The sequence below is a fragment of the Convolutriloba macropyga genome, chromosome 6 (assembly GCF_964194025.1).
Source record: "Convolutriloba macropyga chromosome 6, txConMacr16.3, whole genome shotgun sequence".
NCBI lineage: Eukaryota > Metazoa > Xenacoelomorpha > Acoela > Convolutidae > Convolutriloba > Convolutriloba macropyga.
In genome coordinates, this window is record NC_134473.1 from 68524350 (window position 1) to 68537322 (window position 12973).

The window sequence follows — 12973 nt, forward strand, 5'->3', positions numbered from 1 at the left end:
CAATTCAAAGAATTTTCAATGACTAAACAAAAAGCTAGACATAGAATAGACTGTGAATGGATTCGAAAAACCATTTCGAAAAAAATCCGATCCAAAAAATTGAAAAAACAGTAAAAATCAGTGAAATTGCCGCATGTGAACAAAAAACCACAAGCGAGGAAGCGAATTTTTGTTCAAACACTGTTTTCTCACTCTGCTTGAAAATTAGAGCGCAAAGATTTCACGCCGCAAAACCACTCGCTTTTTTGCTCCACTTCCTGTTTCGGCGTGACCAAAATCACTACTCCAATTTGACTTCAAAAATCATGAAAATGTGTGAACACATCATAAAAAAAGACAGCGCCCCGAAACAATTCAAATTCCTTGAATTGTAAAAAACCAAGAGAAGGCAAATAATAGCCCCAGCTATCGCTGTGCGGCTATTAAAAAAGAATAGATAGAAAATGATAAAAAATTTTCCTAAGTTTCAAAGAAGGATTGTTCTAATTCAGTGTGCATTTTCAGTTAGATTCTAAAACAATATTTAATTCAGCTTCCAAACTGAAGGGAATTGGGCTTAATATTAATATCGGCTAGCAGTCCCCCTAATGAATTTCGATGACCTAATGCACTGTGACTTAATGATAAGGGCTTGATCGGTTTATCCCGTTACTTTTGATTTTGCTCCTCTGACATTGACCGTATTCACTACATTGCAAAATTCAATGCGAAAAAGAATTTAGAATCCATTCAGTTGAAACAGTGAGAGAGGTAAGTCAGAAGTCAAGCATGAAAATCGTGACTAATGTGAAACGAAAAACGTGATCAAAAGGTAAAGGGAATTAAAAAAAAGAGCGCCTAAATAATAGCCGTTGAGAGGGTGACGGCGGCTATTAATTAATTAAAGACGCTAAATTAACACTGACAAAAAATTAGTTTTAAAACATAACCAGCATATTGCAGGAAAAAAGCCGCCGCTGGTTCCCATATATTGGGATTGAAAGAAAAGAAAATATCAACAAAAATTGATTTTTGTACAAAAACTTTTTTAAGTGCGATTTATTTTGATGTCATTTCGTAGTTGAACATACCCCTGTCTCTAAGTGAGAGATTACAGGGTCTAATATCAATATCAAGAAGCATTATAGATGGTAACTAAAACTTATGGGAACAAAGTTCAAGTACCGGGCATCTAAAAAGGGGCTTTATGGGTTTATCCCGTTTCTATATCTGACTTTGATTTTTTTATACTGACTCTCTTCATTTTGAATTGCTTTGCTGAGCAGCTTCTGTTTGAAAGGACTTTGAGCAGAATGACAGAAGAGTGAAATTAGCCTAGAGAAGTCAAAAAGATTTCACGCAAAATGTCGAAAAAGCGGCAAAATGGTAAAGCGAAAAAAAGTTCGACGAAGTAAAAAAAAATAGTAGCGCTATAATAGCCGGCTGAGAAGATGAGGGCGGCTATTAAAAAATTAATAATTCGTGCAAAACACATTTTTTATTCAAACGAACAAGCATCTCGATCAGCTTCTTGAGGCCAGCGTTTTTGCTTGAAATTGACAATTAATAATGAAATATCAATTCTTTTAGCGTTTGGAGAAACTTTCCCAGCATTTTCACGGAAACCTAGGTTTTTAAAAACCTCATCTTCCCAACTAAACTGAAAATCAACAGCAGCTGTGCTAAACAATTCCAATCTGTAAGGGATTTAAAATGATAACACTCAAGTATTTCTCCACCAAACATTTAGATGATGGTGGTGGGGGGTCAAAATGACAATCTCATTATATGAGGTCGAAAAAACGCCCCAATTTCAAAAATGTCTAATTTTCGTACAGGCACTTTACGGCAATTTGGCAATACGTTCTTTGCTCCAAATTGGTTCCCCGTGTGCACTTTTATGGTGCTGTCTGAATCCTTGTTATTTGAAGAAATCAAATACCACAAATGCATGCTTGGTACAGACGAGCTCACTCGAAAAAAAAACAATTTTCAACTAACTGGATAATCCTCAATGAATGGTTTTTCAGCCGGTGTTACAAAGCTCCCTCTACTTTGAACCAAAGATTGTTGCACTAGAGTAGCTTTCTTCTCTTCGTAGCTAACTGTGGAAAAGCGTCCCGAGTTATTTTTTAAGTGCTTTGCGTTCTCGATCTTTCTTCTCAATCTCCATTGGTACAAGATGTCGTCCTCTTTACGCAAAGTGCCATCCTTACTCTTGTGTTTTGCCTGTGCCAGTTTCTCCATCAAATCTGCAGTAGTGTGAGAAGTGTCTTTTTGCACAGAAGCACTCTGTGGTGGTTCTTCAGGTGTCAAACTCGTTGAAAGAGAAAGACTCGCGCTGTTAAACACAATGAAATGAGATTAAAATTACATTAAGTTTAAAAAGACGTTCAAATAATCGACTAAATCGGCGGCCAGATTCCTTACGAATCATTTGCAAATACATTAGGGCATAATCCGATTATGAGTTTCCGGATCCTTTAGGCTAAGATTTCGGGATCATTAGCAAACCCGTCCTCACGATTAAGTTACTTGTTAAGCCAGTAACTTCATTCGTTTAATGCTTATTAATAATGCCTTCTTATATAGCTCTTTCTGATGATTCTTTTCGATATAACGTTGATAGATCGATTGTGGCTAACGTGGACGGTTAATTACATTTAAAGACCCAAGGATAATATAGACCGTTGCAGAGATTTATTTGGAAATGGAGAAGGTTTAGGTTCTAGCCCTCACCAAGTTGGTACATAGTGAAAAATAAATGAATTGGATTGTGGTTCAGCTGATTATTTCCTCTCGAACGAAGTTTGAAGCAGTTATTGTAAACATGTTGGTCTTTGTTATGCAAAATTTTTGCTTGACCGTGCTTGCGATTTAGTTCTAGAACATTCTTTGACTTCTCAAGTGACTTTCACGCTTCACTTCGCTTGTTGTTAATTTAAAAACGATTGTGAGCGATTGAGGACCAAAGCCGTTGTGGCTTTGTGGTTAAGATGTCAGACTGCTATCCACGAGATCGCGGCTACACACCTACATTAAATTGACACCCCCCCCCCCCCCTCCCCCACTTGTCATTCGAGAGCAATCCTTCCGACGTTAGTCGGTTATGTTTTTAGTCTCAACTTCGCTTCCTGCTTGAACAAAATCCCGCAGAACCTAAGTTCAATTCAGTTCTTTTCCATTATATCCCCACTAGCTTCGTGAGGGCTAGAACCTAATCTTCTCCAATTTCCAAACATAGCTGGCAGATTGCCAGAAAATAGCCGCAATAGATTCCTAGATCGGCAGTCTAAAAAAAACAGTAAAAAAGACAGAAAAAAACTCGTCTTTTCATTGAAGGCTGATCTGTTATATTTTGATTAAAAATCTGTATAGGTTATTCCTGCCTCTATTAGTTGATCTAAAATGACCTTCATTTAGAGTGACACACACCCATTTGACCTTATCTCTTTGAATTAAAGTAAATAAAAGTCAATTTCAAAGTGAGGAAGTCATTTTTGAGAGAGGTAAGTCAAGTGTGACCAAAAATTTAATCACGCGGATGAACAAAAAAACTCGCTCTACTAAGAGCGAAAAATGACGTCACACACGCACTTCAGTTGAAATTGCATGAACGAATGAACAAGAAGTGGCTGTGACGTCATATGGTCGTAACAAAAATCATGACGACGAAATAAAAAACATAGCCGGAAGAATTCCGGAAGCGACTCGAAGCGTAAAAACTTGACAAAAACCCTAATTGCAGCTGAAACCATTACCTTTTTTAATAAACCATGAACTTATTACCCCCCCCCCCCCCCCCCCCCCGGTCTGATCTAAAAATTGGTGAAATTTAAACCACTGTCACCAAGAGAAACAAAATGCCGCAAAATATTTATTATTGAAACAGTTTGGTAAGGATAAGTGCAAAATAATTAGGATAGTCAAAACACTGATAGTCTCAAACAGCTGACAGGGCTATCAACTGTCCTCAAATAATTCATGATGCTAATCTCAAAAAGATCGCTAAAGCAAACGGCAGATAATAATAACTTAGAAACAAAATTAAAATTTTCAAAACATAATGCTCAAAGTTAAGAATCAGAAAACTACTACAGTTAGATTTCTCATCACTGCAATTAAGGCAAACACAACATATAATTTTTTCTTCTTGTATATATGTTAGACAACATGATTTCAAACTAACTCAAAAATTAAAATAATCATAGAAAAGCAACCGAGTAAAATTTAAAGGCAAAAAAATGTTTAAGAACAATACCAAAGTCGGAAAAAATACAATAAAAAGCAATAAGTAGCAATTCTGGAAAGGAAAAGGCTTTCTAGTAAACTCTTAGTACTGCCTTATGTTGAACGAAATCAATTGCAACCCAAAGAAATGACGAAAATCTAAGAAAAAGCCGAAATCATTCAATATGTTAATAACTGAAAAAATCAATAAAACCGGTATAAATGTAGGTGCCAGGACAAAGCTAGAAGGATAAGAGCTAGAATGTGAACAATATGGACACAATGTAAGGAACACCGTAACAAACACTAATTCTTGATTTTTGAAAGTTCAAATCAAAGTTTAAAAGTTTTGAAGGTTCAAAAATCAAATTTAAAAAACAAGAAAAACTAACACCATTTCATTTTTCAGCATTCGAGACATAGAAAATACAACGATACATCCGAGACAAAAATCTATCCTCCTGAACAGATCAAAAAAAGAAAAAGCAGAAATCAAACATACGAAACATTGAAACATTTTGCAAAAATAGGTCAAAAAATTTTTAGGACTGCATTTATAAAAAAAAAATTGACTGTTTTTCAAAAGTTTAACGCTAAAAAATTCTTGACGTTTTTATCGAAACGAAATTAAAGCCCCTCATGTTGCACAAAAAGAATATTGCTAGTAATTAAAACCAAAATACAGACAAAAAACTGAGAAAAATACGAAAAAAAACTACCAAAATCGGATTAGCATATGTACAATTTTATAAAACAAAAATACATCGAGGTAAAAAGAGGCATCCAATATATGAATTGTCAACGGGAAGTTGACATATTGACTGATTTTTGATAAAAAGACGGCTGAAAGATCCAAAAATGAAAAAAATAATAGAAAAGCCAAAAATTATTTAAAAAACCAAGAAATTTATGCCAATTTTGAACTTGGAACGCGTTTTTAGGCTCTGCAAAACACTGTGCTAATAATTTCCAAGGTTTACATTTCAATATAGCATCAAATAAAAATCATTTCTACAAAAAACCAAATTACAAGCAAAAAAATAGGCCACTTAGACGAAAAAACGGCTAAAAACGGTTATCCATATGTGCCATTCAGTCAAAAACTACTTTTCAAAGTCAATAAGTCATTCACTAAACGCAGCGCATGATCAAAAAACTTTTCTCGCTCAGAAAAAATAAGTTCACACGGCAATTTCTCTCACTTTCGCTTTTAGGTCAAAACAGCGTCTGAACGAATAGTACTTCCGGTAAAAAAAACATAGCCGGAAGAATTCCGGAAGCGACTCGAAGCGTCAAAACTTTACTAACAAAACCGTAATTTCAGCGGAAGCCACTGCCTTTTGTATTAAACCATTAATTAACTGCCTTTCCAGGTCTGGAAATTGGTGAAATTTAAACCACAGTCACCAAGAGAAACAAAATGCATCAAAATTTTATATTATTGAAAATGCTTGGTAACGTTAAAACGAAATAATTAAGGTGGTCAAAAAGTGATAGTCTGAAGAAGCTGACAAATTTATCAATTGCCCTCAAATAATTAATGATTCCAATCTGAAAAAGATCGCGGAAGAAAACGGCAGATAATAATCTTAGAAACTAAGTTAAATCTTTTCTTCAAAACAGAAAGCTCAAATTTAAGAATCAGAAAACACCTTTAATTACACTTCTAATCACTGCAATTAAAACAAAAAACAACAAACACCTGTTCCTTGTTGTACATATGCTATACAACATGATTTCGTACTAATTCAAAAAATAAATTGATCATAAAAAAGACATAGGCAGCAGAAGAATATTCAAAGGCAAAAAATCGTTTAAATTAATACCAAGGCCGAAAGAAAGTTGCAGTAAATAGTCATAAGTGGAAATTTTGGAAAAGGCTTGCTATCAAACTCTCAGTACTGCCTTATGTTGAATGAAATCAATTGCAAACTAAAGAAATGACAAAAATCTAAGAAAAAGCTGAAATCATTCATTTTAAACAACTGAAAAAATCAATATACCGAAAATGAATGTAGGTGCCAGGACAAAGATCGAATTATACTAACTAAAATGTTAAGAATATGGGCAAAATGTAAGGAACACCGTAACAAAAAGACATTCTTGATTTTTGGAAGTTAAGAATCAATTTAAAAAAAATCAAGAAAAACGAATACATTTCATTGTTCAGCATTCAAGACATAGAAAAGATAACTAGTCATCCGATACAAAGATTTATCCTCCTGAACAGAACAAAAAAGTAGGAAAAAGTAGAATTCATAAATACGAAACATTGAAACATTTTGCAAAAAAATGGTCAAAAAACTTTTAAGACTGCCTTTATGAAAAAGTTTTAACTGTTTTTCAAAAACTTAACGCCAAAAAATGATTGAATTTTTATTGAAACTAAATTAAAGTCCCCCGTGTTGCACAAAAAGACTATTTCTAGCAATTACAACCAAAATACAAACAAAAAACTGACGAAAATCGAAAAACTACCAAAATCGGATTAGCATATGTACAATTTTATAAAACAAAATTACATCCAGGGAGAACGAGGCGTTGAGTACATGAATTATCAAAGAGAAGTTGCCATATTAACTGATTTTTGACAAAAAGACGGTTTAAAGATCCAAAAATGCAGAAATTAATAGAAAAAAGCCAAAAAATAACTGAAAAATCAAGAAATATGTGCCAATTTTTAACTTGAAACGCATTTTCAGGCTCTGCAAAACACTGTGGCATCAATTTCCGAGGTCGACATTTCAATATAGTATCGAATAAACTTTATTTCTACAAGAAAGCAAATTTAAAGCAAAAAAAATTGGGCCACTTAGACGAAAAAACGGCTAAAAACGGTTATCTATATGTGCCATTCAGTCAAAAACTACTTTTCAAAGTCAAAAAGTCATTCACTAAACGCAGCGCATGATCAAAAAACTTCTCTCGCTTAGCGAAAATCTGTTCACCAAGACAGCTTTTCTCACTTTCGCTTTTAGGTCAAAATGCCGCGTGAATAAATCTACTTCCTGTAAAAAAAAGACCGAGAGAAAACCAATACTCCTCTTCGAGTCGTAAAAAACCTTAAGAAAACCAATACTCCTCTTCGAGTCGTAAAAAAACCAAGAGAAGGCCAATAATAGCCCCAGCTATCGCTGTGCGGCTATTAAAAAAAAAACCTCTGCTACGGTCTATATCTTCCTTGGGGCTTGATAATTTTAATTAACCGTCCACGTTAGCCGCAAGAAAACTTCTCACCTTGCTGAGAGTAGTTCTTCAATCCGCTGATTCAATAATTCTACGTTCAACGACGAGCCATCCTTCTAAAAAATAAAACGTATGTAACATGAGTACAAATTTAGAATCGCTGTATTAAACTTTTTCCATAGCGCCGTTCTTTACCTCACTGTTTTTCCTTCTCTTGTCACTGGCTGTTACTGAGTTCTCTGCTCGCTCGGCTTCTTCGATGAAACCTAAAATAAATTAAACTGCCTATTCTTTCTATGATTTTAAATCGATAGTTTTTAGAACAAATCTGGTAGACGTCTCACTGGTTTTTCCGCTCTTCGGTCGTTTCTCTAATCCACGCTCTTTTCGACTTCTCGCAGGAGCTGTTCGAAAGTTCTCGATTAACCTATAAAAATCTACTTTCTCGCAAATACTGCTCTTGGTTGCAAAATTTGCTGATATGGAGACAACTTGCAAACCTTGACATCTCGGGACGATGGTGTCTCTCTACAATAGAAGCACCGAATTCCAAAGGCGGACCGTTCTTCTTTCCTGGTCGATAGGTTTCAGTCAGCGCTATAACGCCTTCCTAAATACAACCTAGTTTAGAAAAACATTAGTGTCCAACGCCTTACAGATCAGATTAAAGGGAAGTCCAAGAGTTCAATAAATCCAGAAAAAATTCATAACATACCCAGGAGATTGCCGGGAAATAGCCGCCGTTGATTCCAATAAGCATGATTTGGCTTGAAAGTATAGAATATATTGAAAAAAAGATTGTTGTACAAAAATATTTTTTAAGTCCGATTTATTTTGATGGCATTTCGTAGTTGAACATACTTCTGTTTCTTAGAGAGAGGCTACAGGGGCTACTATCAATACAAATAAGCATCAGAGATGGTAACTAAGACTTATAGGAACGACGTTCAAATAGCGGGCATCTAAAATTGGGCTTTATGGGTTTATCCCGTTTCTATTTCTGACTTCAATTTTTTATACTGACTCTGTTCATTTTGAATTGCTTTGCTGAGCAACTGATGTTCAAAATCACTTTTAGCAGAATGAGAGGAGAGAAACTAGCCTAGAGAAGTCAAAAAGATTTCACGCAAAATGTTGAAAAAGCGGCAAAATGAGGTAAAGCGAAACATTTTTTTGTTTGACGAAGTAAAAAACCATAGCAGGATAAGTGCTGACGTACAATTCAAAGAATTTTCGTTGACTAAACAAAAAAAAACTAGACCTAAAATTGACTATGAGTGAATTCGGGGAAAAAAAATTTAAAAAAAAATCAGATAAAAAGATAAAAAAAACAAAAACCACTAGCGAGAAATGAAAATTTGGTTGAAACAAAAAACTAGGCCTAGAATGAACTATAAATGGATTGGGAAAACCAGTTAGAAAAAAATCCTATTCAAAAAGCGAAAAAAAAATCAAAGAGAAATTGCCACATGTGAACAAAAAACAACTAGCGAGAAATCGAATTTTCGTTCAAACACCGTTTTCTCAATCTACTTTAAAACTAAGGCGAAAAAATTTCACGCCGCAAAACCACTCGCTTTTTCGCTCCATTTACTGTTTCGGCGTGACCAAAATCAATACTCCAATTTGACTTCAAAAATCATGAAAATGTGTGAAAAGAATTCCGAAAATGACTGAAAGTGAAAATCCATTTAAACGCCATCCAGTACTCAACAAACAAAACGTGCCTTCACTAATTAATGATTATCTTGAAACAGAACCATGAAACAAAAGTAAAAACAATAAAATTAAATCTGTTAAAAAATGATTAAAAAATCTGATCAAAATTTGTTATTAATTGAGATCCCGAAAAAAATATCTCTGCCAAAATAATTTCATCGAAACATCTAGTACTTACTAAAACCAATTATGTAAATCTTTTTAAAAAAATACTTGAGGCTAAATTATGAAAAAAAAAGCTGTTAACAACTTTCACTAAAAAACTGGAAAAAGTTATTAAATTTTTCAATATGTCAAAAGCATATGAATCCAAAGAAAAATTCCCTTCAGCCAATAGAGTATCTAGATGCTCCCAAAACAAGAGGCAAGTCATAATAGGTTCAGCAGTTGTTTAAAAACAGAAAAAAAAACGAAAAACTGCAAAAAATTTAGAATAATAGTTCCGATTTTGGCCATTTTTTTGTCATACTTCTCAACAAAAAAAAAATGATTCGTACCCACAAAACTGTAACCAATTGTTATCTTTAATTTGCTGAAGTAGATAATAGTAAAACAATATAATCGTAAAAAAAACGCACAAACATTAGCCCGAAAATCAGCAAAATACATTAAAACCTCCGAATTATCATAAAAATCATATGAATTTCCAGAAACCCTAAAACCACTACGGAAGCCATCTTAAAGTTAAAACAAAATCATATTCAAACCTCTTATCGAAAACAATTGAAAAAAATGCTTTAAAATGCCGCATGTGAACAAAAAAATTCGCTCTTACAGAATTTTTTTCACACCTCAATTTCTCGCTCTCTAGAAAACAGCGATATAAAGAAAAAACCACTCTCTTTTCGCTCTACTCTTCATTTTGTTCAGCAACAAAATCACTCCAGATGTTTTCACGTGTTTCATTTCCCGCTTCAAAATTCACTCCAATATTTTTTGGGGCAATATTTTTTTTTTTGGGGGGGAGGCACAAACGGAAAAGATCCCAAAATTAAAATTCGAAATCAAAAACTCAAGACTTTAATATTCAAAAATTAGGGCATATGTTTGGCACTACTTAGATGCACACTATTGACCTTTAATAACTAAATGTTCAAAAAAATTGAAGTTTCATAAGTGAGCTCAGAAGTCATTTCTTTTAGTGAGGTAAGTCATTGAAAAAGTCAAATCCAAGAAGTCACGGTAAGACGAAACAAAAATCTTTTAGACGAAGTAAAAAACATAGCAGGACAAGTCCTGACACATAATTCAAAGAATTTGCATTGACTAAACAGAAAACTAGACCAAGAACGGACTATGAATGGATTGGGAAAACCATTTCGAAAAAAATCCGATCCAAAAAATCGAAAACACTGTAAAAATTAAAGTGAAATTGCCGCATGTGAACAAAAAACCAATAGCGAGAAAGCGAATTTTTGTTCAAACACCGTTCTCTCACTCTACTTTAAATTTAGAGCAAAAAAATTTCACGCCGCAAAACCACTCGCTTTTTCGCTCCACTTCCTGTTTCGGAAAACAATGCCGCATGTGAACAAAAGAATTCGCTCTTACAGAATTTTTTTCACACCTCAATTTCTCGCTCTCTAGAAAACAGCGATATAAAGAAAAAAACCACTCTCTTTTCGCTCTACTCTTCATTTTGTTCAGCAACAAAATCACTCCAGATGTTTTCACGTGTTTCATTTCCCGCTTCAAAATTCACTCCAATATTTTTTGGGGCAATATATATTTTTTTTTTTGGGGGGGGGGGGGGGGGAGGGGAGGCACAAACGGAAAAGATCCCAAAATTAATATTCGAAATCAAAAACTCAAGACTCTAATATTCAAAAATTAGGGCATATGTTTGGCACTACTTAGATGCACACAATTGACCTTTAATAACTAAATGTTCAAAAAAACTTAAAGTTTCATAAGTGAGCTCAGAAGTCATTTCTTTTAGTGAGGTAAGTCATAGAAAAAGTCAAATCCAAGAAGTCACGGTAAGACGAAACAAAAATCTTTTAGACGAAGTAAAAAACATAGCAGAACAAGTCCTGACACATAATTCAAAGAATTTCCATTGACTAAACAGAAAACTAGACCAAGAACGGACTATGAATGGATTGGGAAAACCATTTCGAAACAAAATCCGATCCAAAAAATCAAAAACACTGTAAAAATCAAAGTGAAATTGCCGCATGTGAACAAAAAACCACTTTCGCTCCACTTCCTGTTTCGGTGTGACCAAAATCACTACTCCAATTTGACTTCAAAAATCATGAAAATGTGTGAACAGATCTTTAAAAAAAGACAACGCCCCAATACAATTCAAATTCTTTGAATTGTAAAAAATTTAGGAGCGCTATAATAGCGGCCTAGAATTGAGGACGCGGCTATTAAACACCAATAAACTTGCAAAGCAAGATAAAAATTTTCCTCTCAAGTATTACTTGTTTTAAAACAAGAGTTCCAATCTTACTGACCCTATCATTTGAATCGTCCCATATCTCTTCTGTTTGTTCATAGAGGTCTTCTTCTCTAAGCTGTCTCAGCCTATCAACGTGCGTTCTCAGGTCAAAAGCAGTTCCGTCATCTTCATTCCCACACTCGCTCTGATTCTGATCATTAAAAGCCTAGAAAATCATCAACAGGACCGTTTTCAAAAAATAATAAATTGCTACACATTTGCAAACAATATCCAATTTATGGTGCATTTGTACTCCAAGGATACTTTTCCAAAAATTACACAAGGTCTCAATTCTTTCAACAAATGCCGATCAAAATCGAAACTCTTCACAATCTGGCCCGAAAAAGGAGGACAAAAAATTAATGGCAGACTAGCAAAGAAATGACAAAACAACCATCGCGTCTTTATAACCAACACTTCTTATTACTGTTAAAAAACGTTGGTATACCAGATAGAAGGTTCAGAAACAAAAGATTTTGAAGTATCAGATAGCCGAAATTACACTATCAATAAAATTGGCTCAAATTAGTATAACTCATTTGGTAGCATTATTTGATCCGTTGGGATAAATTCACTTTAAATCTCGTGGTCCGCTGAGGTATGCCCATCGCCCGCGAGTCATGGGCTAAATAAACAAATCACTCATTTAAAACCTTGTAAATAGCGTTTCAATGCTAATTATTAGCGTCTTTTCATTCTCCGTTCTTATTTTGATCCGTCAATCACGATATGTAATCGGAAAGAAAACAACAATCAAATTGCTTCGGCTAAGTGAACTTTTGGCTAATTGAGCGCACACCAAAAAAATATTACCATTCTTTGGAGGCCTTAAAATAGTAATTCATCAAAAATTTATCGTAACCAAAAGCTACACAAACATGGCAAAAAAATTTAATATACACAACTTTATATTCGATATTTAAAATGATCAGAACGAGCCATGCGACTTCAAGAAACTGCCACAATCAAAAACGAGATCATATTATCCGCTTAGGCATGTCGAAACACGGACATTTTGGCCTTTGTTGCAAAGCCATCCAAACGTGCATAAAAGAAATGCAGACAATATGCAAGAGCATACGTAGTTCCGGCTACAACTGGACGACGATACAATAACACAAAATATCACCTATTTTTTAACGCAAGAGACCCAAACTTTTTAAAAGATTAAATTTTAAGGTTAATTTGAGAAGTGGTAAGTCATATTTGAAAAACTCAGATGATTATGGAATATACTTCGATTATTAACTTAATTTCGGATTGACAAAATTGCAATAGCATCTTCGGCTTCGCATCCATTTTAAGAATCTGATCTACAAAATCAGTGAATAATTTCATAACAAACTCTAACTCCACTTTCAGAGGGTTTAAGAAGAATCCGTATAAAATTTTAAGCACTCAATGATACCGTTT

The 12973-nt window shown here is 34.3% G+C and overlaps 1 protein-coding gene across 2 annotated transcripts in view; it reads right to left on the reverse strand.

Annotated features, from left to right (window-relative positions):
* Positions 1-12973, reverse strand: part of LOC142340557 (uncharacterized) — a 37695-nt gene that overhangs the window by 14150 nt on the left and 10572 nt on the right. The window contains exons 3-8 of one of the 2 annotated variants that reach the window (XM_075391203.1): positions 11577-11726; positions 7896-8005; positions 7740-7822; positions 7591-7661; positions 7447-7511; positions 1981-2320 (exon numbers count right to left, since the gene is read on the reverse strand). In XM_075391203.1, the coding sequence (XP_075247318.1) occupies positions 1981-2320; positions 7447-7511; positions 7591-7661; positions 7740-7822; positions 7896-8005; positions 11577-11726 (819 nt within the window). The remainder of the gene's footprint in view (positions 1-1980; positions 2321-7446; positions 7512-7590; positions 7662-7739; positions 7823-7895; positions 8006-11576; positions 11727-12973) is intronic. The other variant, XM_075391205.1, reaches the window with a different exon arrangement.